The sequence below is a fragment of the Choloepus didactylus genome, chromosome 11 (assembly GCF_015220235.1).
Source record: "Choloepus didactylus isolate mChoDid1 chromosome 11, mChoDid1.pri, whole genome shotgun sequence".
Taxonomy (NCBI): Eukaryota; Metazoa; Chordata; class Mammalia; order Pilosa; family Megalonychidae; genus Choloepus; species Choloepus didactylus.
Window position 1 is genome coordinate 35,508,668 of NC_051317.1, and position 24,786 is coordinate 35,533,453.

The following is a 24,786-nucleotide window of genomic DNA, read 5'->3' on the forward strand; positions in this document are numbered from 1 at the left end:
GTTAATTAAAATGACTTAAGTTCCTCTTGAGTACAGCTTTATTATAGCAAGTTCTAACTGCAGAAATAGAGTAAAAAGTGAAAGTGGTTTTCTAAAACGTCCCTCTCCCCCCCACTTTCCTTCCTTCCATAGAGGAGACTGCTGTTAATGTCTTGGTGTGATCCTTCTAGATGTTTCCATTGCATTTTCCACATGTGATTTATGTTCAGAGCTTGAACCCACTTATGTGATGTTCACGTTTCTTTTGTTTTTGAATCATCTTTATTCTGTTAATATAATAAATGGTAATATTAGACTCCAGGTGTTGGTTATCATCTTTTCTTCTTGCCAGGAATGGGGTTTTTGTTTGTTCATTTGAGGTTTCTGATATACAAACCTCTGCAATTTTTAATCAGGGACATCTCAACTTACTGTTTTCCTCATTCCAATTTTTCTACTTTGTGTACGCTTTGAGAATTAGGGTCATGTTTTGGGGGACTGGAATTTCTAGCTGACTTCAAATGGGGGTAGCTTACTTTTTAATTGTTAAAATTATTATTTCAGTCTATGAAATGCTCTGCTTGTAATACAAAAAATAAGTTATTTCTGGTTTCAGGGAACCTCCTGGAGGTGGCCTTCAGGTGACTCATAAGTAGGCAGTATCAGCATCTGTGATAAGTCTGTCAGTGTTCCCCTCGTGAGAACGTGCTCTGGGGTTGCCATTGATGGCACCTTCCTTTCCTTTTTCCTGTTGGGGGCCCGAAGAGCCCCCAGCTAAGACAGAGGATTTAAAATACAGTCAAACAGTAGTTTTAAACATGGAAATGTCAAACTGTTGGAACAGACCCTAGGAGGTAGGGATCAAGGAAACAAGCCTTAATAATAACACAGGACCCCCTGGGGGAAGGCTGGGGTCACTGTTGCTGAATCTAATACCCTTTTTATACTGCCTCCTCAAGTAGAGTTGTCTCTCTCTTTTTTTCTGGTAATCTGCATTTCTGACCCACACATATAGTAAGATTTCCAAGGCTGCTTTTAGCAGAGTCCAGCTGCACACTTTGAGAAGTTATAACTTTTGGTGACTGTATTAGTTAGGGTTCTCTAGGGAAATAGAATCAATGATAGGTGTCTATGACTATAAAATTTATAAAATTTTATAAATTTTACCCACATGCAACTGTGGGTATGCACAAGTCCAAATTCTGTAGGGCAGTCAGCAAACTGTCAACTCCAAGGAATATGTCCGATGAACTCCTCAGGAAACGCTTCGCTGGGCAACGGAAGAAGAAGTAAAGGTCCTCTGTCTGTCTCGCTTATAAGTCTTCAGCTAATTAATTGGATTAAATCCAGCCAATTGCATTCTCTCATTGTGGAAGACACGCCCTTTAGTGAGTCATCAGTCACAGCTGCAGTCAATTGACTGATAATTTAATCAACCAGCCTGTTGGTTTATTAACCAGCCTCAAACGTCCTCGCAGCAATTGTTAGGCCAGTGTTTGCTTGACCAGACAGCTGGGTACCATCGCCTGGCCACGTTGACACATGCCTAACCATTATAGTGACTGAGGAGCGAGAGTGGGGTAGGGGGCAGGGGGCAGTGTTTCCAGAACAGACTGCTCCCTGGGGGGGTAGGAAGTGATGCAAGGGGGCCCTGAAAGAGCTAATTCAAGAGTCAGGGCCCTTGAGGGTTTCCTTTTCTTATCCACCAATGGGGATCCCTCCTTTCAACCCCGAGACCTTAAAATGAACACCGGATTCCCGGGGTTGGCAAAGGTGAGTGTCATTTGGGACCTTTATGAAGGGAAGTTTTGCAATATGTGTCAAAAGCTTTCAAAATATTTATTTCCTTTAATCCAGAAAGACTACTTCTAAGAATGTAGTTTACTGAGAAAATAAGGAATATGTACAAAGCCTTAGCTCTAGGGACTTTTGTTCAGGATTTACTCATAGTGGAGAAAAAATAAGAAACAAATAATGAAAGTACCCAAGAGTAGGGGTTTCTTAAATAATTATGATCCTACATGCATAGAATATCATACTCTAGACGTTTTGACACAGATAGACTTTTACGGGTGGGCAGAGATGTTGCTGATGTGTTCCTGAAACATTGTGAATAATACTATTCAGTTTAAAGAGACGAGTATATATATATGCGTTTGTGCATATGTGTGTCGGCATGTGTGATGGTGAGTCTAAGCTAGACATTTTTTTCTTCCCTGTGTTTTTGGATTTTTTCTGTAATAAATATGAGCCAATTGTGTAATTATATGTCAGGAAATTGAGGATGACTTGAGAACTATTTCTATCTAAAGAAGTTAAGAAAATGAGATTTTGGTGTACACAAGGTGGAACCCCACATTTTCCCAACCTTTAAGTACAGTGACCTGATGTTAGCTGGGAGATTTGAGGTTCGACGGCAGCCAGCATTTTAGTTCCTCGGAGAAAGTAAAGTCTGTTGGGGGCTTTCTCCCTGCTCTTTACTCTTTAAAAATGAAGTGATTCGAAAAGGTTCGATTTTCATATGAGAACTTATGGAATATTCTCTTTCAAAATATGCTTGAAGTAGGGTATATTAAATAGCCTTTACTGTAGTCCCAAAATTATAGAGTTGATTCTGCTATGGTATGGGTAAGTAAGTATTAAAAAAAATCAATGGTATTCTCTTAAACCTTTACAAATTCTGAGGTTTGTGGTTTAATATTATTTTGGGAGGAACTTTATTGAGATTGGCAGATGGGGTTGTCTGTGCCCCCACTGTGAAAATTGACACTCTTGTTAAAGTTCTGGTAAAAATAGGACTGGGCCCCTGGCGTGGCTAAATGGGAGCTTTGCAGCCCCATGCAGTGAGGGGCAGGCCTGGCCCATTAGCCCCGGACCTCGCCCTCTTCTTCCCGGGTTTGGCCCCAGACTTCTCGAGGGGCAGAATCAGTACATCATGGGGGAGGAGGGGGTCACAGGTGGGAAAACTTGCTAATGCCCAGCAGAGACCGAGACCGAAGGCAAGGAGATTTTATTGATGCCCAGTTAATATGGCTTACGAATGAGCTAGGATTCGTTTCTCTGCAAGTGACGGAAATCCCCAACTGCATTGGCCTAAGCCAAAACAACAAGAGGAGGAAGTGGAGGAATTTGTCCGCTCACATGATGAAAAGTCTGAAGCCATCTGGGTCAGGTGAAGCTTGATCGGCCGCTCACACAGTGCCTCCAGGACCGGCTTCTCTCTGTCTCTCTGCTCTGCCTTCCTGAGGGTGAGCTCTGTCCTCTCAGGCCCCAGTGTGGGCTTCTGGGCAGCAAATCTCCCTTCCCTCCTCTGGGCCCAGTGGCCATAGGAGCTGTGAATGCCCCTGGCACCCAACTGTCATCCAGAACAAGGGTAGCTCTCTGTGGGGCACCTGCTAAGCTGCCTTGCTCTCATTGGCCCAGTTGAGTCACATTCCCCTCTCCGAGCCAGTCACTGTGCCCAAGGGATGGACGAGGGTATTGGCTCAAAGCCCTGGAACTGGGGTGAAGTCAGTCCCACTGGAAATCCATGACTCGGTCTGGGAGGAATTAATTCCCTGAAGAGTTACCAGGCCACGTCAATTTGAGGGGAGAAAATGGACTCCTGGAGGCCACCAGCAAACACTACAGCCCTTGCTGAAATTTGTCCCATGACCAAAAGTGAGAGGAAACCAGTTGCGAGGAGCGGCCACCGTTATGCTCCAAGATGTTCCTTGTTCACGAGCCCAGAAGAAGAAGAAAGTAAAAGTCCACCCATGTGGGTTGAGTGTCTCATGTCTGCCAGTTCAGTTAACGCTTTCCCAGGCCTTGGGGATTTCCTAGGGAAGCCTCACAGAGTCACTGGTAGGTTCCTACACCAATTCTGACTGACAGGCCAGGGTTCTGTAGGTTGGGGACCATGATGGTTTTAAGGTGGAGCTACTTTGTGTTTTACCAAAGATTGTGATGGACCCTGTGGGGGATGAGTTGGCTGTTGTCCATGGGGTGGGCTCTGGCTGACACTGATGGGGGGCAGATTTTTTGTCACCCACATAAGCCATCTCTCCATCCGTCATGGCTGACGTGCGATGCCCAGGATCAGAGCAGGAATTTTTGAGGCCAGCGCCCAGTTCTGCCTTCTGGCCCCCCATGTCCTGCGCCAAGTGGCCTAAGCAAGGGTGCGGGTGACTGAGGTCTACTCCTCAGAGGGTGGTGTGGGGCCCAAGAGGTAGAACATAGAGGCCTGGCAGCCAGCAAGGGCCTCACGAGTGCCCCTTTTGGTCATCATGGATGGTGGTGGACTGTGTAGGAAGGTCCTGCACTGATGGATCTCAGCCGTTTCCTGTCCCACTCACCTGCAAGCATTGAAAAGCCAACTGGCCACATTGTCATACTTCTTCATCTTGCCAGAGGTCAATGGGATTGGGGTCCTGGGATTTGACTTAGCTACCTGCTTAGTCAACAGATATCCTGGCAACCCCGGCAGGACAAGAGGACACAGAAAAATAAGGCCGCCTCCTCGCTCATGTTGTTCATGGAGTCCACTGTCAACCTTGATGGGTTTGTTGGAGGTCCCAGTTACTGAAATTATATTTCTGTTTCAGTTTGCTAAAGATACCAGAATGCATATACGGAAATGGATTGGCTTTTACAACAAGGGTTTATTAATTCACAGATTCACAGTTCTAAGGCCATGAAAATGTCCCAATTAAGGCATCAAGAGATACACACCTTCTCTGAGGAAAGGCCTCTGGCATCCGGGTTCCTCTGTCACATGAGAAGGCACATGGCTGGCTCTGCTGAAGCTTTTCTGGGTTTAGCTTCTGGTTTCAGTTAACTTGTCCAAAATGTCTCTGGGCTTCTGTCTCAGCTCCTGGGGGGCAAACTCTGGATTACATATCTTAGCTTCTCTCTAAAATGTCTCTCTCAGCTTCTTGCTAAGCATCTCAGTCTGTTGGCTCTGAGCTCTCTCTCTCTCCCTGAGCTCTCTTAAGGACTCCAGTAAACTAATTAAGACCTACCTTGAATGCAGGGTCACATCTACATGAAAATAATTTAAGCAAAAGGTCCAAACGCACAATTGGGTGGGTCACATCTCCATGAAAACAACCTAATCAAAAGATCCCACCCGTAATAGGTCTGCCCCCATAAGAGTGGGTTAAAAGAACATAAACTTTTATGGGGTATGTAACAGATTTAAACCAGCACAATTTCCTTAATGAGTTGGTAAACATTTAATTAACAGATCTTCAAAACCAATGATCAGATTATCTGTCCACCTTAGACCTCTTTCCCCAACTCCATTTTCATATATCCAGCTCTCTATCTGGCTCTCCACTGGGCTGTCCAAGAGACATTCTCAAATGCAACGTGTTGAAACCAAAAACCCCGACTTTCCCCAACATTTGCTTGACCCCTAGTTTTTCCATCTCAGATGACGACAACTGCATTGCCAATTGATCAGCCCAAAACTTTGGAGACATTCTAGATTGTTCTCTCTCACACCCCACATTCTTTCTAACAGCAAGTCTACCTTCAAAAGATTTCCAGAATCCATACACTTCTCACACCCGCTGCTCCTGCTCTCGTGGGAGCCACCGTCCTGCCCGAGCAGTAGCCCTGTAGCCCTCTTGCAAGTCCCCTTGCTCCCAGCCTTCGTGCCTAGCACCTGTCGCCCACCCAGCAGCCAGATAACGGCGCCTGCCTGCTCAGAACACTCCCGTTCTCACTCAGGCGGAACCCAGAGGCCTCCCCATGGCCTCCAGGCCCTTTGCAGCCTCTTTGACCGTGGGCTCTTCCTCTCCCCCTTGCTCACTCTGCTCCAGCTCTGCTGGCCTCCTGGCTGGACCCGGGACGACCAGCGTGGGCCGGACTCGGGGCCTTTGCTCTGGCGGTTTCCTCTACCTGGATCTCTTCCCCTCGATAGCCCCTTGGCTTATTTCTTCTCCTCCTTCACATCTTGGCCACAGTGTCCCCTTCTTGATGATACCCAGCCTTATTTTATACTGCAGAACACCCCTCCCTGCACTCCCAACCTCCCTTACCCTGTGCAGGTTTCTAATGTACTCTGTAATTTACTTATTATTACGGGTTGAATCATGTCCCCTCCAATAGATACGTTCAGGCCCTAACTCCTGTCCCATGAGTGAGACTCTTATTTGGAAATAGGATCTTTGAAGATGTAATTGGTTATGATGAGGCCAGACTGGCTTAGGGTGGGCTGCAACCCAACACAACTAGAGTCCTTCTAGGAAAAGGAAATTTGGACACTGACATAGAGAGGCATGGTGGGGAGGCCATATGAAGACGCAGGAGGCTGAGACAGCTGGTGTGCCGGTTTGAATGTATTGTATCCCCCAAATGCCATTATCTTTGTGGTCTTGTGTGGGGCAGACGTTTTTGGTGCTGGTTAGATTTGTTGGAATGTGCCCCACCCAGCTGTGGGAGATGACTGATGAGATGTTCTCATGGAGGCGTGGCCCCGCCATTCAGGGTGGGCCTTGATCGGTGGAGCTATATAAATGAGCTGACTCAGAGAGAGGGAACAGAGTGCAGCTGTGAGTGATGTTTTGAAGAGGAGCAAGCTTGCTAGAGAGGAATGTCCTGGGAGAAAGCCATTTTGAGGCCAGAGCTTTGGAGCAGATGCCAGCTGCCTTTCCAGCTAACAGAGGTTTTCCAGATGCCATTGGCCATCCTCCGGTGAGGGTACCCGATTGCTGATGTGTTGCCTTGGACGCTTTGTGGCCTTAAGCCTGTAACTGTGTAACGAAATAAATCCCCGTTTTATAAAAGCCTGTCCATCTCTAGTGTTTTGCATTCTGCAGCATTGGCAAACTAAAACAGCCGGGATGCATCTACAAGTCAGGGCACGCCAAGGTCAGCTGGCAAACACCGGGAGCTAGAAGATGCCAGTCAGGAAGCTCCCCTGTGGGTCCCAGAGGGAGGGGGGCAGCCGACACCTTGATTTTGGGCCCCTGGCCTCCAGAGCTGTGAGACAATAAATTTCTGTTATTCTAAGTCACTCAGTTTGTCGTACTTGGTCACGGCAGCCCTCGGAAACTAAGATACTCATGTATTATGTCAATAGCTTATGGTTGTCTTCCTCCCGTTGGCAGGAAGCTCAGGAGGGCAGGGATCTTTGCTACTGACGTTTCCCAAGCTCAGAGCCTGACTCCTATCCAGTGCTCGATAAATATCGAGAGTGAGTGAATGAATGGCTGGTTGGCTCCTGCCTGTCATGGAGAACCGGGCCTTGGGGTTCTCCATACTCTGACCCCTACATGTCACCCCCTGTGCGTCACCCGCCATGCATCACCGCAGAGAGCAGGGGTACCCCGGTGGGGTCTGCAGTGCCAATGGCTGCTGCTCGGGCTTGGCCCCTCTGACCCACTCCCCTCTTCGTTTCCAGACCGGCCTCATCATCGCCTGCTACCACGGCTTTGTGGACACTGTGGTGGCCTTAGCCGAGTGCCCCCACGTGGACGTCAACTGGCAGGACAGCGAGGGGAACACGGCCCTCATCACAGCCGCGCAGGCAGGTAAGCCCTGGCTTTCCCCCCAGTGCCTGAGCTTCAGCCAGACGCAAGGGCCGTGCAGCACGGGGGGTTTGTGTGCGCCAACCGAGATCCTGAGTGTGAGGTGGGGGTGGTGGTAGTGGTGATTGACAGGAAGCGTGTTCTCCGAAGTGTGCATTCTCCTTGTGCATTTGGGACGGGATGAAGTTTACCCACTAGTGCAGGATTCCACGTCGGGCAGCTCCAGCTCTGACACTGCCCAGGTCCTTCAGGACCAAAACCGCCCTCATCATGAGCCCATCCACAGTGTCGCAGCCCGCCCAGCAAGATACCGGGGAGCTCCTGGTGGAACAGGCCAATCGTGTGTTCTAGTCATAGTTATATACAAGTGGACGTATTTAGAAGGCAACCTTGTTCTTTGCCTGTAGACTTAAAGAATACCTGGAGGCTCCTCTCTCAGAGATCGTACAGTTTTGGTGTAACGATGTGGGACTAAATTAGTGAGAGTCTTGTAAATACGTATCCGAGGACATTTCCGTCAGCCCGGATGGTCATCTTGAGAACCAGCCCTTGCACCAACACTGCTGACCACGTTTTGCATCCCCTTTTAGAACTGTGTCCACGTGGCTTTGGAGACTAGCACAGGAGCTGCACTTTTCCCCTCCATAATCACAATTCATTTGTAACCACAGTGTCAACCAGGTTTATATCCAACCACTTTCAAAATACATGGCTTCCAGAAATGGGATCTGTTTCATCGATCAGGTCCCCAGTTGCCAGCAAGGAGCTGCCTCTGGCTGAGTCAGGAAGGAAAGGAGCTGGGTTATTGAAGGAGTGTAGGCAGCTTGTGAAGCTGTTGAGATGGTTAGAGAATCAGACTCTTTCTGCCAAGACACACACGGTGGAGGACTCCCCAAGCAGAGAAAGGTGAGAGGCTCTGTTGACGAGTGTTCCCATCAACAGCTTTCCAAGCGTGGAGCTTTGCCTCCCTTGCAGATTTTGTTGGCGTTGAAAGCCCATGTGCGCAACTTCTTGAGTAGCAAGAGTGTAAATGGAGCAGAAGTTGGGCACTGATGACCTCCCCCAAGCCGGGCCCCCTGTTAGGGACCCAGGGTGCAGAAGTGGGACAGAGAAGTAGGCACACAGCTCAGCGGCGGCTGGCAGCAGTGCTGGGCGCCATGGGAAAAAGAGCACTCCGTGGGGCCTTGGATTTTAGGACAAGGGGTCACGGAAGAGCGGGGCTGGAGCTGAGTGTCAGAGGAGTCAGAGGTGGGTTGTTCCAGTGTCTGCACTGCAAAGCCACGGGGGCAAGAGGGAGCTCAGTGTGTTTTAGGAATGGAGTTGGTTGGTGTGGCTGTAGGGTGTCTGTGTCTGTGTGGGGGTGAGGGGTGGTCCCGAGGAAGGCAGACCAAGACCATGAAGGGTCTGATACTGTGAAGGGGATGGTTCCAGGTGGCATGAGCAGGAGCATGTGGGATAATGGAGTGGAAGATCCCGACAGACACACAGGAGGAGTCAGAGGGGTTGGAAAGAACAAGAGCTCTGTGGCACAGGGTACAGTCTCAGGGTTGTGATGTGGGCTGGTTCTGAGCTTCTGGACAGGTAATAACATTACCTGCATAAAGGAGATATGCAGAAGAAGAGGTATTTGGAGAAACATCGGTCCCTTCTTGTCATATGCCTTTGAAATGTTATGGGACATCCAAGTAAATAGGTCTAAATGGTGGATGGAGAGGATGGAGCTTCAAAACTGGGTCCATGAAGAAATGCAGATTGGGGATTATCAGGAGTTCCTGGCTGGTTGGAGCCAGGGGCATGGATTAGGTCGTGGACAGTATGAGAATGTACTTTCTTATTGATTTGCAAGAGGTCTTTATATATTAAGGCTATTAACTCTGGTTTAATACCCCTGTGATACTTCTTAATCCATGCCTCTTTGAAAACGTTTTTATTTTGTATTCACACATGAATAACAGCTTGTCTGAGTATAACATTACTGGGCTACCATCTTTTGCCTATTCTTGTTTCTCATTTAGTGGTGCAGAGGAAAAGTCTGAGGATAGCCTGCTTTTTGCATCTTTGTTGCTAATCCAATATTTCTGCTTAGACTTGAAATATCTGCCCCTCCCTCTTGACATTGAACAAAACAAAACCAAAAAACCTCATTATCATATATGTCTGTTCCTTCTATTTGTATGTGCTTTGCTTCTAAATTAGGTATGGTTTTAATGTAAGAAACTTTTTCCCATTATCTCTTTGAAGCTGTTGTTTGCCTTGTATTCCCTCCTTCTGGGATTCTTTCTTATATGTAGATTGAATTGCTTGGTTCTATGTTTATCCTTTTCTCTCATCAATTTCATTAGAGATTTTAAGATGGCAAGCACATTGTTCCCCAAGCTTTTATTTTGAGGAAAATTAGAAAAATTGAAAGTATAATGAACCCCCTTTCATCCTTCACTAAAATTCAATGGTTGTGAACATTTTACTGGTTTGCTTTTTCCCTCTCCCTCTCTTCTTCTCTCCTTCTCTCTTTCCGGAACCATCTGAAAGTAAGTTGCAAATATCTGTCGCTAAATACATCAGCATGTATTTTCTAAAAACATGGTTATCTCTTATAATACACGTTATCATTACCATACTGATGTAATGTAACACTGGTGTAATAAAATTATTTACTCTAAAGCCTACATTCGGATTTCCCCAATTGCACCAAAATGTTCCATTATAGCTTTTTTGTTTTCTTTTAATCTGGAATCCAAAGCAAGCACTGTGTGTTGCATTTAGTTGTCACATCCTTTCAATCTCAGTCTTGAGTGGGGCCAGCGTCATCCATGAGCAAGCTGTGCCCCCACGGCCTTGTGCACACATGGGTGTGCTTGATTTAGGGCTTGGCAATCATGGTCTTTAAATTCCTAATGATTTTTGAAGACACCCGCCCTCCCTGCACCCGCTTGCATTTTGCACTGGGACCCACAAATTATGTAGCAGGTCCTGTTCATGAAATCAGCATTTTTGAGGAGTCAAGACAATTTGTCTTGAAGAACATCCCACAGTCTGGATTTGTCTGATTGTTTCTTCGGAGTTTGATTCAGGTCATACGTTTTTAGCAAGAATATTACACAAGTGATGCTGTGTCCTCCTCAGGGCATCACATCAGGAGTCCCTGATGTCAGTTTGTCCCAATGTTGATGATTCTAAAGTTGATTGAGTGATTACCATGCTGTCTATCATATTTCCATTTTAAAGGTACATCTTCCCCTTTGTGATTGATAAGTAATCTGCAAGGGCTTCTCCGAGACTGTGTGAATATCCTGTTATATTCTTCCAGATGAAATTCAGTTGCCCTGTTAGTGACCGTTGGTTTTTAAAACTTAGCTTCTGCCCCGACAGTCTGTGGAATAACCTGGTTAAAACATTAGCTGCACATCCCTTACTCACTGTAAGAAATCCAGGAACTGCTCTGCTTATTTCTAAGCCTCAGACAATTTTTCTTGACAAAAGATTCAGAATTGCCATCCCAACACTGCCACCCGTGTCAAACCTCCCAAGTGAAAGTCAAGATTTCTTTGCACTTCTTTGTTTTCTTAGCATATATTCTTGGTCTAGAGTACCATGTTCAGAAAGGCAGGTAAAATTTCTTCTTATCTTCGTGCAAGTTCTCCAGATTTCAAATTGTTCCTTCCCATAAATGCCTGCTTAGTACTTTTTCATGGATTCAGTGTTCTCTTGAATTTTTTTTTTTAAGCATAGGAATTTTTAGATGTGAACATTTTCTTTTGTTTCTTGCTATCATCCTTTTTCAGATGATGACAGTGGCCTGGTTCTGTAGCCTGGCCTCCCTTCTTTTGAACCTCACTGATCCAGGGCTTTTTCCTGCTTGCTCATCTTTATGCAGGGACACGAGTCTGCCTGTCCTGCACTGGCTCACCTGAAGCCAGAGATGACCTAGGTTCTCTCGGAGGTGGGTGCGGGCCCGGCCCACGGGGAGGGAAGGGCCCAGGTGTGCTTCCCGGGCTCAGAGCCAGGTGCAGCCACAGCAGCTGCCCCCATGGCCGTGCTTCTAGTGGGTTTCCTAGGTTGGGGCAGTAGGCAGTCTGGTGTTGGCCAAAGCTGAGCCCTCGGCCTGTGCCTGGCCCCACTTGGCCTCCTATGCCCCCGGGGGGCTTAAAAATGTCACTAGTGGGGTCCCAGTGCATCCCACCCTCATCTCTCTCCCTGGCCCTGCTGCTCGGATTTGTGGGCCTGGCTGGAGTTTTGCCAAGGCCGACTCGTATAGGAAGGGTCCTGCCCACTGTCCCCTTCAGGGGACCTGTGTCCACTGCCTGCGGTAGACGTGCCCCTCACCTCTGACACGTGGATGGCCTCCTTCTGGGCCTCTAGCACGGCTGCGGGCTTCTCCCTGTTCCTGTCGTCACCTGGGGGGAGCTGGGGCAGGAGACGACAAGGCTCTTGGGCTCACCGTGACCTTGGCCGACCTGGAGGGCGCTGGTAAATCCCAGGCAGGGCCGCTGTTCTCGTTAGGGGTCGGCTGTGCGTCTGGTGTATGTCTGGTCGGCATCGTCAACATGGCATGTGTAGATGGGTTTTCTTCTTTTTGTTTTTTTATCGTTATTACCATTTCTTTTATTTTCTCCTCGTTTTTCATATTTTTCTTTCTGACTGGCGTCCATCGCCTTCACCCATTTGCCCATTTGCTCGAGCTCCCTGTGTGTAAACGGCTGCCCATCTCTGCAGCCCCCACTTTCCTCCCAGACGCCCTTGACCTCTGGCACCCAGGACACCTGGGCCAGGCCCCGCCCCCACCCGAGGCTGGAGTGGCGGAGGGGCATGGTTTGCATGGCGCCTTGTTTTAGAATGCACATTAAAATAATGTTTTTACTGAGTTCCTGGTTGATGCTGATGCTGCCAGTCTGGGGACCCCGCTTTGAGAACTGCCGCCCTCGAGGTCCGCTCGGCAGCACCCCGAATGCTGGCAGGGGTGGCGCTCAGAGGACAGTAAAGGCAGACGCCCGGGGACCCCAGGCGGGCTGTGGTCACAGCGACCCAAAGGCACTGTGGATGAACCTGAAAGTAATGGAAAGCACCTGAGGGGCCGTTCGTGCCTTTCACCTGCCATTTTACCAAAGTGAGGCTGTTCCAGCTTTCCGCTGAGATAACCAGGCAAGGACCCTTTATTTCCTTATTTTTTTTAATTTAGAAACTTCCCCAATTTACAAACACTCTATACCCACCAAGCACCAGCTCCCCCTCCCTCCGTGCTCCGGCAGCGTCTGATCTACTTAGGTCCATACAAAGTTGCTGATTCTAGATCTCTCGTGTAAGTGGAATCACACAATATTTGTCCTTTTGTGTCCAGCTCATTTCATTCACCATGATGTCTTCAAGGATCCCCCCGTGTTGCAGCCTCAGGACACCATTCCTCTTTAGGGCTGATAGCGTCCGTTGTGTGGGTGGAGCACGTTCTGTTTAGCCAGTCGTCTGTCGATGGGCACTTGGGTTGCTTCCTCCCTTTTGCTGTTGTGAATAACGCTGTTGGTGTGCAAGTGTCTCTCTGAGTCCCTGTTTGCTATTCTTCTGTAGGCCTAGGAGTGGAATTTCCAGATCCTGCAGTAATTCTATGTTTAATTTTTTGAGGAATCTCCCGTCATACTGCTTTCCACAGTGGCTGCACCATTTTACAGTTTCGGTTATGTCCCATTTTAATCCAGTTCCATAGCCAGTATTATTTATTTGATCATTCCTTTCTTTTTCTTTTTTTATTTGATCATTTCTTAATTCCAAATGTTGTAATTTGTGCTTATAGTAAAAAATCACTACAGAAGTATTAAAAAAAAAAAAAGTGAAAGGCCCCTTCCCACACCCCTCAACACTCCAGATCACTCAGTGGTGACACATGACTTCTGATGTGTTGTCTTTTCATATCCCCCTCCCGTCCCCAAGCACACATGTGTACACGTGTGTGCTCACCCACATGCTCACGCTTTTATTTACATAAATAGGATAATTCTCTGGAGATTGTGATTTTAATTTTCTTCCCTTACTATCCTGAAATCTCTCTCTGTAGACACAGAAGACTTAGCTCATTCTCACAGTTCATTGGCGTGTTGCTCCCTGGCGCTGTCCCCCAGTAGAGTTTACACTTGGAGGCAGGGATGGTGTTTGCGTTTCCTCAGTCCTTAGACATGAAGGAATTGCTGAAGAAATATTTGTTTTTCTTAAGAGGCTACTGGATAGAATGGATGAGCCACAGCTGACTGTCCCATGGTTATTGGGCATGTGGGTTTTTAAAGACACCTATGACCTGTGACACAGGACGCTGCGGCCACGTCATCTGTATTTGAGGGAGCAGTTCCGAGGAGAGTATCACTTGGGGCCCAGCAGCTGGCATCTCGGGACCAGCTGAGGGATGGGTAAATGGATATTCATGGAGCTGTGGGCCGAGCTAAGGAACCCAGACAGGATGAGGGGTCTGCAGGGAGAGCCATGGCCGGGAGACGCAACCCTAGGCCCGAAGGGGAGGGAACAACAGAGGGGACCCAGGTGAGGGCAACCCTGGCAGCGGGCTGGGGTGGAGGGAGGCAAAGGCCACCCCTTGCCTTCCGCCACGATCCCCCAATGAGCCTGTCCTTGCTTCCTGGGGCTGAGAAAACCAAGTGCCGGGCCAGTGTCTCCTTTCCATGCGCGTTCTCACCGGCTCCGGATGAAACAGTCTAGACAGTCAGCGTCTGCCCGTTCCAAGTGGCGTTTTCTCGTGCTCTCGCTTGTGGTTCCCTGGTTGCCATTTGCGCCAAGGCCCTCTCACGATGCTCTCGGTGGCCGTGCACAGAGCACCCCACGAAACGTGGCCTCGACAGGGAGCAAGCTGAGCCACGGGTCTGGAGGGGACGGCGCAGAGGCCGCTTCCTGGAGCAATTCAGTGATGTCCTTGGGCCAGCGTCCCAGAAACGCCCTTGGCCTTTCCTGTGGGGTCAGGCCCTAGGTGGTCCCAGGAGCTCTGAGCACCACATCCCACGTGCCACCCTCAGCGTCTTCACACCTGGGGAGCAAATCCCTGTCTTCTTGGGTCTTTCCCCCACTTAAAAATTTTTTTAAATGTTTTAAAATTTTTGCTGCGGTAGCATATATATACATAATGTAATAATTTGCCTCTCAACCACTTTCAATTGTGCAGTTCCATGCAATTGATTTCATTTAGTTTTGTCCTGCCATCACCCTATCCATTACCAAGACTCCTTCATCACCCCAAACAGAAACTCTGCCCCCATTGAGCATTAACTCCCCATTTCCCCCCTTTCTCAGCTATGATAACATCTAATCTACTTTCTAACTTTACGAATCTGCCTATTCTGAATATTTACTATAAGTGGAATCATATGATGTTTGTCCTTCTGTGTCTGACGTATTTTATTCAGCATAACGTTTCAAGGTTCATCTGTGTTGTTGCATGTATGACTTTGTTCCCTTTTCTGGCTGAATAATATTCCATTGTGTGGGGAGACCACACTTTGTTCATTTGTTGTTCTGTCGATGGACACTTGGGTTGTTTCCACCTTTTGGCGATTGAGAATAAGGCTGCTGTGAACACTGTTGTACAGATATCTGTTTGAGTCCCTGCTTTTAATTCTTTGGGGTTTATGTTCCTTTCGAGAAGATGGAAAAGCATTTCCAGAAGCTTCCAGCCAAATGTCCTTTATCGGACAGGGTGCCCCACGTGCCCGGGCCAGAACGGTCACTGACAAGGGCAGGGGTGTGACTGCAGTCGGCTTGGTCTAGTTGACATTCACCCTGAGCAGAAGAGTGTTTTAAAGCAACTGTCTATGTGTGTTACTTGATGTTGCAGCCGGGTTGAACGGATGAGAGTTGGGAGTTCCGACTCTACTCTAGGATTCAGCCTCTGTGAGTATAAATCAGGATGCAGGTGCCTCCATCTGCCTTTGGGTGTCCTCTGAAAAGCCTAACCTCCTTGACTGTTTAATGCGTAGTAAAAAATACAGCCAAGTCTGTATAGGCCTTTATAGTGGAGAGAAGGGGTGAGAATAAATCCTCAAATAATCCCTACATCTCATTTCGCCAATAATTTCAACTTTCATCACACCTTCCCTAACAAAAGTACAAGATAAAATAACCAAAGATATGAAAAGCAAGTCTCAGGAATGGAGCTTTGTGCTTCTTTCTCATTTCTTTGTTCCCCTTGAACAGACTGTCAGGAGTTTGGGAAAGTAAGAAAATAGCAGGAGCCTCTGTACAGGTGTCGATCGAGGGTTACTGGAGCCCGTTTGGGTAATAAGTAACCTTCAACGTGCCTTTGCAGCCGGTTATTCCTTGAACTTATTTTTGAATTGCTGAAGCCCAAGCACGGAGGACTGGCTGGGCCCTGTTCTTGTCGGGACAGAGCGGCCACCAGGCTGGCGGTGGGCTCGGGCTGCTCTGCCGGGCGTGGCACGTGAGCTGGAATTGGGGTGGGCCCCGGTTCAGAGGGGAATTCAAGACTTGCTCAGAGGTCAGGGAATAAATGCCTCTTCCTTTTATGTCTCTTATTTTCTTGACACTCCACACGAGCATGATTTTAGTTGGATCTCCTTGTGGTCTCTGTGGACTTGTGGAAGTCCTCATAGTGTCTCCAGGCTGCTGTGACAAAGGGACTACAGACCAGGTGGCTTAAACCCGAGGAATTGATCATCCTGCAGTTCTGGCGGCCACAAAAGTCCCTTGCTGAGGTCTCGGTGGGGCTGTGCTCCCTCGGAAGCCTTGGGGAGGACTCCGTCCCCTGCCCCGCTGTTGGCTTCTGGTGACCGGCCATCTGTGCGTCCCTTGACTTGTGGCATAGCTCAGTCCCTGCTCCGTCTTCACGTGGCCGTGTTATCCGTGACTGTCTGTCTTCTCCGTGTCTGTCTGTCTTCTCCCCTTCTAATGAGCACCAGTCCTATCAGGGTAGGGCCCACCGTAATCCGGTCTGGCCTCAACTAATCACATCTTCAAAAGACCCTATTTCTCAACGGGACCAGGGTTAGGCCTTGACCGTATCTTTTTGGGGGAACACAATTCAGTTCAACCCCTGACGGGGTTGTCTCTCTCTCTTTTTTTTTCCTGTTTCTACTGTTTCAAAGAAGAAAGGTCTTGGCCAGCCTCTGAGGTTTCTTGACATTCCTTGTCTTTTCCTGTATGCTCCAGTTTTCGGGACCGTCTCGACCCCCTTCCCTCGGGCCGGGCGGGAGGCGGCCTCCGCTGTCCCAGCAGCTCACCCGGCTCCTCGGTCAGACCCCGGCGTGCCCCTCTCCGCCGTCCCCGCCCGAGGAGGAAGGGCCGGCCGCGCTGCTGTCCTCGGTGGGCACAGAGCCCCAGCCCGCTGCCCGGGGAACCCTGCTCCCCTGCCGGGGCCTCCGCTCAGGGCCAGCTCTGATCTTGTCTCCTGCCTGTCGCGTGGGATGCGACATTTCCAAAGTCAACAGTTCCCTCTACTGGCCTGGTTGGGAAATCTGAATTCCGAGTACCTGCAGTCAAGCCAGGCAAGTTTTTTGGAAACCCCAAATCTTTTAACATTTTCCATTTTTAGAGTAGCGTGGTTTGACGTATCTGTTACTTTCCTTGGATAAAGGAGTAAATATTTTACTGTATTTGTTTCTGTGTCCTGTGAAGTCACATGACAAAGGGCAGGGTGAAGAATCGGGGCCATTAATGTCGTTTACAATGGCCCGTATGAAAGCTGATGATCTTGTAGAGAGGGAGACGTTGAAGAGAGGGAGCCGGGCATTAGAAGCACACGTGTTGCATGGAAGCGGGAGGGCGGTGGACCAGAGCAGAGGAGAGGCGGGCAAGTTGCAGCTGCAAGTAGGAGAAGCAGGTCCCCTCCTTTCAATAGGAGGGAGAGAGGACAGGATGCTTGTGGATGTGGGCAAGTTTGTGGTGTGATGGTGGAAAGCTGAGGGGGTTCCCTTCTTGTGGCTTCTGCTCCTCCTGTGAAGTAGAAGTTGAGTCATCTTCAGGAAGAGAGGGTCATTGTCAGCTAAGTGACTTAGAGGGTGAATGCTTAAAACTCCCTGCATGGGGCTCGGGGAACGGAATGACCCGAAAACACAGAAGCGTTTTCTCTGTTGTTAATATCTTACGTTCCTGTGGTACATTTGACATAACAAACGAACCAATATTGATGCATTATTATTAACTGAAGTCCATAGAGTATTCAGATTTCCTCAGCCTTTACCTGTTGGTCTGTTTCCATTCCCTGATCCCAGCCAGGATAACCACGTGTTGTCACCGAGCCTCCACAGGCTCCTCTTGGCTGAGGCACTTTCTAAGACTTTCTTTGTTTTTGACGACCTTGACACTTTTGAGGAGGACTGGTTGGGTGCTTTGTAGAATGTCCCTCAGTTGGGTTTGTCTGACTTGTTTTGGTGGTTAAACTGGGGTTAGGGGTTTGGCGGAGGAAGACCACAGAGCTGTAGTGCTGTTCCCATCACATCACTTCAAGGATCTGTGCTGTCAACATGGGTCATCCCTGTTGACCTTGACCTTGTTCAGCTGGCTGAGGTGGGGTCTGTCAGGTTTCTCCACTGGCAAGTGACTCTTTCCCCCCTTTTCCATTCTGTTCTCTTAGGAAGTCACTTTGGGCAGCCACACCTAAGGAGTGGGAAATTATGCTTCCTCTTCTTGAGCACAGAGTATCTGCATAAATTACTTGGCATTCCCTGTACTAGAGATTGGTCTCTTCTGCTGAGGTTGATGATGTTAGCTTTCATTTTACAGATCTGAAGACACAGGCTCAGTGATGCAGACTCACCTGTCAACGTCACCCGATTTTAAGGGGCAAGCCTGGGACCTGAACTCGGGTGTCCCCAGAGCCAGCTCTCTCAAGTACCATGTTCTTTGCCTACGCCATCGTTCACGCATCCCGCTGAAGTTATTTCATCCAGTATTCACTTATGCCCTGGGTCACTTGTATCCTTTTTTAGGCAGAGGAAGCCTCACTGGGGGCATATTCTCTATAGAGACCCCACGCTTTAAAGGGCTTCCTTTGAGAATTTCAGGACCCAAATCCTATTCTGTTCAGTCCAAGCTGGACTCATCTCAAACTAAATTTCAATATGCTGCATGTTAGGGTTCTTTTATACAAAGGAGACTTGTGTATTGTACAAAACTATTACTAACTAAAAGGAGAGCTCCTTTAGATTACTTGTCGTGGTTTTAAAGAAGAATGGTTAATAATACTTTTACGTCCTTAGAAGCATGAATTCCACCCATGATTTCCATTGACTGAGGTCATCTGCATGATAACAAGTGTTATTCTTCCATCCTGGGAGACCCTGGTGGTTTCATGGATCATTGAAAGCTCAGACCTGTTGTCAGAACAAATCGACTGCCTGTAGGTTTTTCTGAATTCAACATAATATGCAGAAACGATCTGTATAGTGGGCAGTTTGCTTTCTGCATTTTCAGTTTTTCCTCTCCCTGCCTACACAAAGCAATTAGAATGTATCAGTGGAGGGACATCCCACTGAAAATTGCAACAGACATGCTATTTCATATTTTTAAAGAAATGAATTGTAATTTGTCTCAGCTAGGACCCTGGCTAAATCTAACTGACACGTCCCGCCAAGTATTCAACTGGACTACAAACCACAAAACTGAGATCAAAGGGTCCTCCTCCCCCCCGAGAGTTTAGCTCAGTTAAGAGCCGGTGGTCCCTGGCAGGGGGCATGTCCTGTGCCCCACCGCAGCCTCACGCGGTAAATGACATGGAGAGCCACGTGGTGCCAGTGAGTCAAAAAAAAGTGTCAGCTGCTGGCTGGGATCCGAGCCGCACAGCCAGGGTGCCTCCCCGTTCCTTTTCTGCTGGTTAACCTCATCACGCTGCTATGTTAGTCAGCATTTCTCTCAAAGCCTCGCATTTCATCTTTCAGTATCCGCTGTGAGCCCAGGAGGGGGGCTGAGTCGGTAGGAAGCAGGCGGCGATGCTTCTGGAAAACTCAGCACTCCACCCTGTGCTGTCTGTTTCTAACGTGGCAGTTGATGAGAGGCCAGTGCACTGGAGTTAATAATAGCTGGGACAGGGGCGTGGGCGACTGGAGTCCTCAGGCCGCCGAGCAGCCCGGGCTCCCCCAGCCCCCACCAGGCCGCGGGGGCAGCTGGGGTGATTCCCTGGACACTGTCCCCAGCCTCGTGGCTCATGCCTGCAGGAACCCCAGGAGAGGACGGCCGCGCTCCCCAAGGCTCGTGCAAGTGCTGCCCATTGGAAGGCTCTGGCTCGGAGCCAGTCGGGGAAGGGGATTCTGGGGCGTGGGGATCCTGGCTTCCCCATGTTGCAGAGACTTCCTGGGGGGATGTGGAGGTGGATGCCGAGTTAACAAACAGGGCATCACAGGGTCCGTGGTGGCCCCCAAGACCCACAGTGTGAACCGGATTTGGGGGGGGGGGGGATGGACGGATTCCAGAGTGGGATTGCCCCGTATGAGGGTGGCGCTGGGACAGCACCTCCCCAGAGATTTCGGAAAGGGGTCGGGGTAGGGGCTTCTGCACAGGGCTCATGTCGCCAAGGTGTCGGACCGAGGAGGGGGCGGGTGGCACAGCAGCAGGGCCGTGCTGGGGAGGTAGCTGGGGGAGGGCTCTGGGGGGTGCAGGGTGGGAAGGGGGATGGTGTGAATGGGGAGGGGACAAGAAGGAGAAGTTGTCCTCACCTAGATGTGGTTTGCCTTTAGGCGGTGAGTCGGAGGCCTCTAGGACAGGGGTTTTCAACGGGGGCAGTTTTGTCCCCCTGGCCCCCACACCAAATGGGACATCTGGCAGTGTCTGAGACATTTGTGGTTGTCACAACTTGGGGGTGGGGTGCTGCCAGCATCTGGTGGAAGGAGGCCAGGGTTGCTGCTGAACGTCCCACAGCACACAGGACAGCACCCCACAACATGGATTATCTGGCCCAAATACCAATAGCGCCGAGGCCGAGAGCCCACTCAGGGCTGAGGGTGGAGGGGGAGCTGCCCCGGGGGCGCCAGGCGTGTTGGCGAGCTGGTGTCGGGGCCGTGGACAGCTGCCAGAGCCTCGTCTGGTGGCCCTGCTCCTTCTCTTTGAGGGCTCTCCCACACATCTGTTTTCCGGGGGCGAGCCGAGAGCATCTGGGGAGCGCTGTTTCCTCTGTCGCCGCCATGGAAGAGCGTCCCTTGGGCTTTGGGAGAGCCCCCTGGGAAGGGGCACCAGACCTGGCCCCCTGGGAGTGTGGGGCACGGCAAGGAGGGGAAGGGGGAGGCCTGTGGGCTCAGGCCGCACGTGTGTGGCTGAGGGGTCCACGGTCCCCGTGTGTGTGTGTGTGTGTGTGTGTGCACGCGCATGTCTGTATGGATGTGTCTGTGTATACAAGTGTGTGAGCATATATGTGTGTCTCTGTGCATCGTGTGTGTGAATGTGTGTGACGGCATATTTGTGTCTGTGTGTGTGTGTCTATGTGTATCATATGTGTATGTGTGTGCATGTGTACCTATGTGTCTCTACGTATGTGGAGTGTATTGTGTATGAATGTGTACATGTGTGTGCGTGTCTGTGTATGTGTGGATATATGTCTGTATATATGTGTATGTGTGTATGAGTGTGTGTACATGCATATGTATGTGGCTCTGAGTGTGTGTGTCAAATATGTGAGTGTATCGTGTGTGTGCATGTGAATGTATGTGTGTGGGTGTGTGTGCATGTGTATGTGTGGGTGTCTCTACATGTGTGTATGTGGAGTGTATTATGTGTGTGCATGTGTGTATATGTGTGTCTGTATATAAGTGTGTGAGCATATATGGGTGTCTGCATTGTATATGTGTGCGTATATGTGTAGGTGTGTGTATGACTGAGTGTATATGTCTGTGTGTATGTGTAGGTGTGTGTATGTATGTATATGTGTGTGGGTGTGTGTGCCTGTGTACATGTGTCTCTGCGTGTGTGTATGTGGAGTGTATTATGTGTGAGTGTATGTGTGTGTCTGGGTGTGTGTGAGTTATGTGTGTGTATGTATGTACATGTCTGTGTATATATGTGTGTCTGTGTATATGTGTGTGTATGGGTGTGTGTGCAGGTGTATGTATGTGGCTCTGTTAGAGTGTGTGTGTGTACACATATGTGTGAGTGTGAGTGAGACACTCCTGAGCCTGCGCGGTAGCAGAGGGGAGTTGGCCTGAGTTGGCGACACCATATTGCTGTGCTGCTGACTTTTTCTTTCCTGAGGCTGGGAGCACTTGGAGATGGTTGTGAAACTCACTTGTGTGTTGCATCTGCTTGCACCTCACGCTGGGAGCTGCCTGCACCGAGGATTTGCTCCCGACCCCAGCATCCGTGGGAGGAGAGCTTGGGGTCTCCCCCGCTGCCCCCATGTTCTTTCTCAAACTAGCTACCCGCTAAGGGTTTGACAGGACAGCTGGCCCTGGGTGGCTTGGCCGGGGGCAACAAGAGTGAGCCCGAAATGGCCCTGTGTGGCCCGAGCAGGGTCCTGTGCTCGCCCTGGTCCCTGGCCTCCGTGAGAATCTTCCCTGGGGTCTGAGGGGCCATGGACCCACGCCACTGGCTGGCTCCCGGTGGTGGACGGGGCCCCGTTCCTCCCCCTCTCTGGGAGTCTTGCTGGTCGGAGCCCTGCCTCTGCGCGTGTGTACCGACACCCGTGTGCAATTCTCTTTGCAGGCCACGCCACCATCACCAACTACCTGTTGAACTATTTTCCTGGCCTTGACCTTGAAAGGAGGAACGCATTCGGCTTCACGGCTCTGATGAAAGCCGCCATGCAGGGCCGGGCAGAGTGCATCCGAGCCCTAATGCTGGCAGGTACGTCCCCATGGGTCTGGGCACAGGCCTGAGTTGCTCCTTTAGGAATCCGTCTTGCAGGGACGAATTGTGCCCAGAGAAACGAAACCTAGTAGTTGCACCAAAGAGTAGTTTCTTCATCGAGTTGGGAAGGATGGAAGCTTAAGCCTGCAGAGCTGGGGAGGGGAGTCATGAGCTAGCTACCCCGTGTGACAATTTGTGCCAGCTATCAGGCTCCAGGAAGGGGCAGCAGCCCAGTCCCCCATCCCTTGTCCTCCTCCCGCCACCCACCCTGCTCCCCAAGCCCTGTCCTTAGTTCTCCTTCTCCAGGAAGGTGTTCCCCAGCCTTGGCTCTGAACAGCAGGACTGTTCTCACAGGGATGGGGTGAGGGCAGGCCAGAGCTGCTCTAGGTCCCCACTTGCTGGTGGCCTTGTGATGTGGCGTGCAGTGGTTTCTTTTTTCTGTGATGCGTCGTGGAGTGGAAGGTTTGCAGGCCGCAGCTTTTATCAGCAGGGTTCACATCCTGCTCTGCCCTCATTGCATCATCTTGGAGAAAGCACTTCCTTCCCTGAGCCTCCGTGGCCCCCCGATGTGACCCATCGTAGGGATTAAATACGACGCGTCTCTGTAAACTCTCGAGGGCTGTACACGTTTGAGGATTACTGGGCTAAATTCCACACCACTCATACATCTCTGATTCTCCCGGTTCTCGCTCTGAAATAGAATCAGTGATCGTATTCAGCACAACCCCATCGGGTTATTCTGAAAATTAAATGAGAAAATGTAGGTAAACCAGACGCACAGAATAACACTGCATCGAGTTTAGATGCTGCCGCTGCTAGAATTGAATTTTATTGTTTTACGTGCTGTTCTCACTTTCGTCCTTGGCGCTGCAGCTCAGCCAGTTCCACTTGGTGCTGGGAGTTCCTGGAGAACTCTGGCATTTTCTCTCCTGTCCTGGATATCCAGGGGACAGAATCAGAGCTCCTCCACATAGCCAGTCTAGCATTTCTGTTGTACAATTTGCTTTCAATATTATTATTATTATTATTGAAAAGCAGATGTTTATTTGGGGCAGAATCCTCAGCCCAGTACACTGTCTTGCTTTCCTATATACATTTATACTGTGTTGTTCCCAAGAAGCAATTAAAATGGTTCTAATGCATACATACCCTATAAAAAAATATAAATTAGATGTCAGCAAAAAAGAGCCAGAGGAAACCAAGGGACAGGAAAAGACTGGTGCACGGAATGCTTCTCGAGGTTCTCCACTTGCCATGAAGAGGCCACGAGCGGGCGCGCGGCTGGAGCCCCGAGGAGCCCTGGACCCGGCCTGTGGGACCCCGGGAGAAGTAGCAAGGAAGACAGGTTCCCACGGAACATCTCCCTGTGACACTCGGTACATTTCCTGCCCCTGAAACAGGTTGATTTCTTCTTAAAGGCTCCTGAATTCTCAATTTGTGAGTGGCCGTGGCCCTGGGCAGGGGGCCTCTGGAAGACTCTGCTCCCGAGTTCCCGAAGTGTCACATCCCAGCCGGGGTCCGGGCCAAGTCGACTTTGGAAACACAGTGAGCGCGTGCACCGAGGCTGACCGTTTGCTGCAGGTTCTTCTCTTTGAGTGTCAGAATCCAAGCGAGCGCGTCAGGTGCAGGCCTGCAGAGCCCCGCCTAAGTCAGCCGGAGTCTAGGCGAAGCTGGTGACACGCGGACGCCGAGGAGTAGCCACGCGCTGTGCCGGGGGCTGGCTGCCCACACTCCTTCCGCCATGGGACCCTCTCCGAGCGCCTCGCCACACTCCCTGTTCTCCTGCTGTCCTTGTCGGGAATGACGTCCGGCGAGCAGTAGCTGGGTGGCTTCTCCTTGGGCAAGTCTGGGGAGTGAGAGCGGCGTGGGCTCCTCTCCAGCCGGGGGGCTGCCTCTCCTCCTCCTCCTCCTCCTCTAAGAGCTGAGGCCCCAGGCAGGGGAGGGAGGGGAGAGCCTCTCCCAGGTGCTCTCCGGGCCTCTGGGTGCTCTCCCGGGGCGGGGTCTGCAGGGACCCTCTGGAGAGTGGCTTCTGTGAGGGGGTGGCTGGGCCACCAATGTCCCGCGCCGGACGAGAGGCCATCACTGAGGCTGCCCCTGTCTGGCCACGGTGTGGGGTTGCTGTTGGGCCCGGAGCCGCGGTGCCTTCCCCTCCCCGAGCTGTCCAGCACCCTGTGCCCTGGGCTTCGACCCCCGGTCCTAGGTGCCTGCTGGAAATCAGAGTCACGGTGCTGCCTTTTCCCCTCGCTCAGAAGAGCCCAGGGTCCCCCAGGACGCTGGGAGAGCCATCAGAAGTCGCTGGCCCTCTGGGAGGACGGCAGGTCTCTGGCCAGCGGGAGGAGGCGATGACTCTGTGCCCACACCACAGAGCCCAGGGAGGCAGGCACCCTGCAGGGTGGCCGGAGCTGGCCTCGAGGCCGGGGGACAGAGGCTAGGCTGGGCTGGGCTGAGGGTCCGCAGCTCTTCTTCCAAATAACTCCAGGACACCATTGGTGACTAGAGGGTCAGCAGTGGTCAGGGACACAGC

The 24,786-nt window shown here is 50.3% G+C and overlaps 1 protein-coding gene across 4 annotated transcripts in view; it reads left to right on the plus strand.

The window, feature by feature from the left end:
- The window catches only part of ANKRD33B (ankyrin repeat domain 33B), an 89,934-nt gene that overhangs the window by 55,892 nt on the left and 9,256 nt on the right, over positions 1-24,786 (plus strand). For 2 of the 4 annotated variants that reach the window (XM_037798920.1, XM_037798924.1), the window contains exons 2-3: positions 7,367-7,496; positions 22,119-22,259. In XM_037798920.1, coding sequence (XP_037654848.1) covers positions 7,367-7,496; positions 22,119-22,259 — 271 coding nt within the window. The remainder of the gene's footprint in view (positions 1-7,366; positions 7,497-22,118; positions 22,260-24,786) is intronic. The other 2 variants (XM_037798923.1, XM_037798921.1) reach the window with 2 other exon arrangements.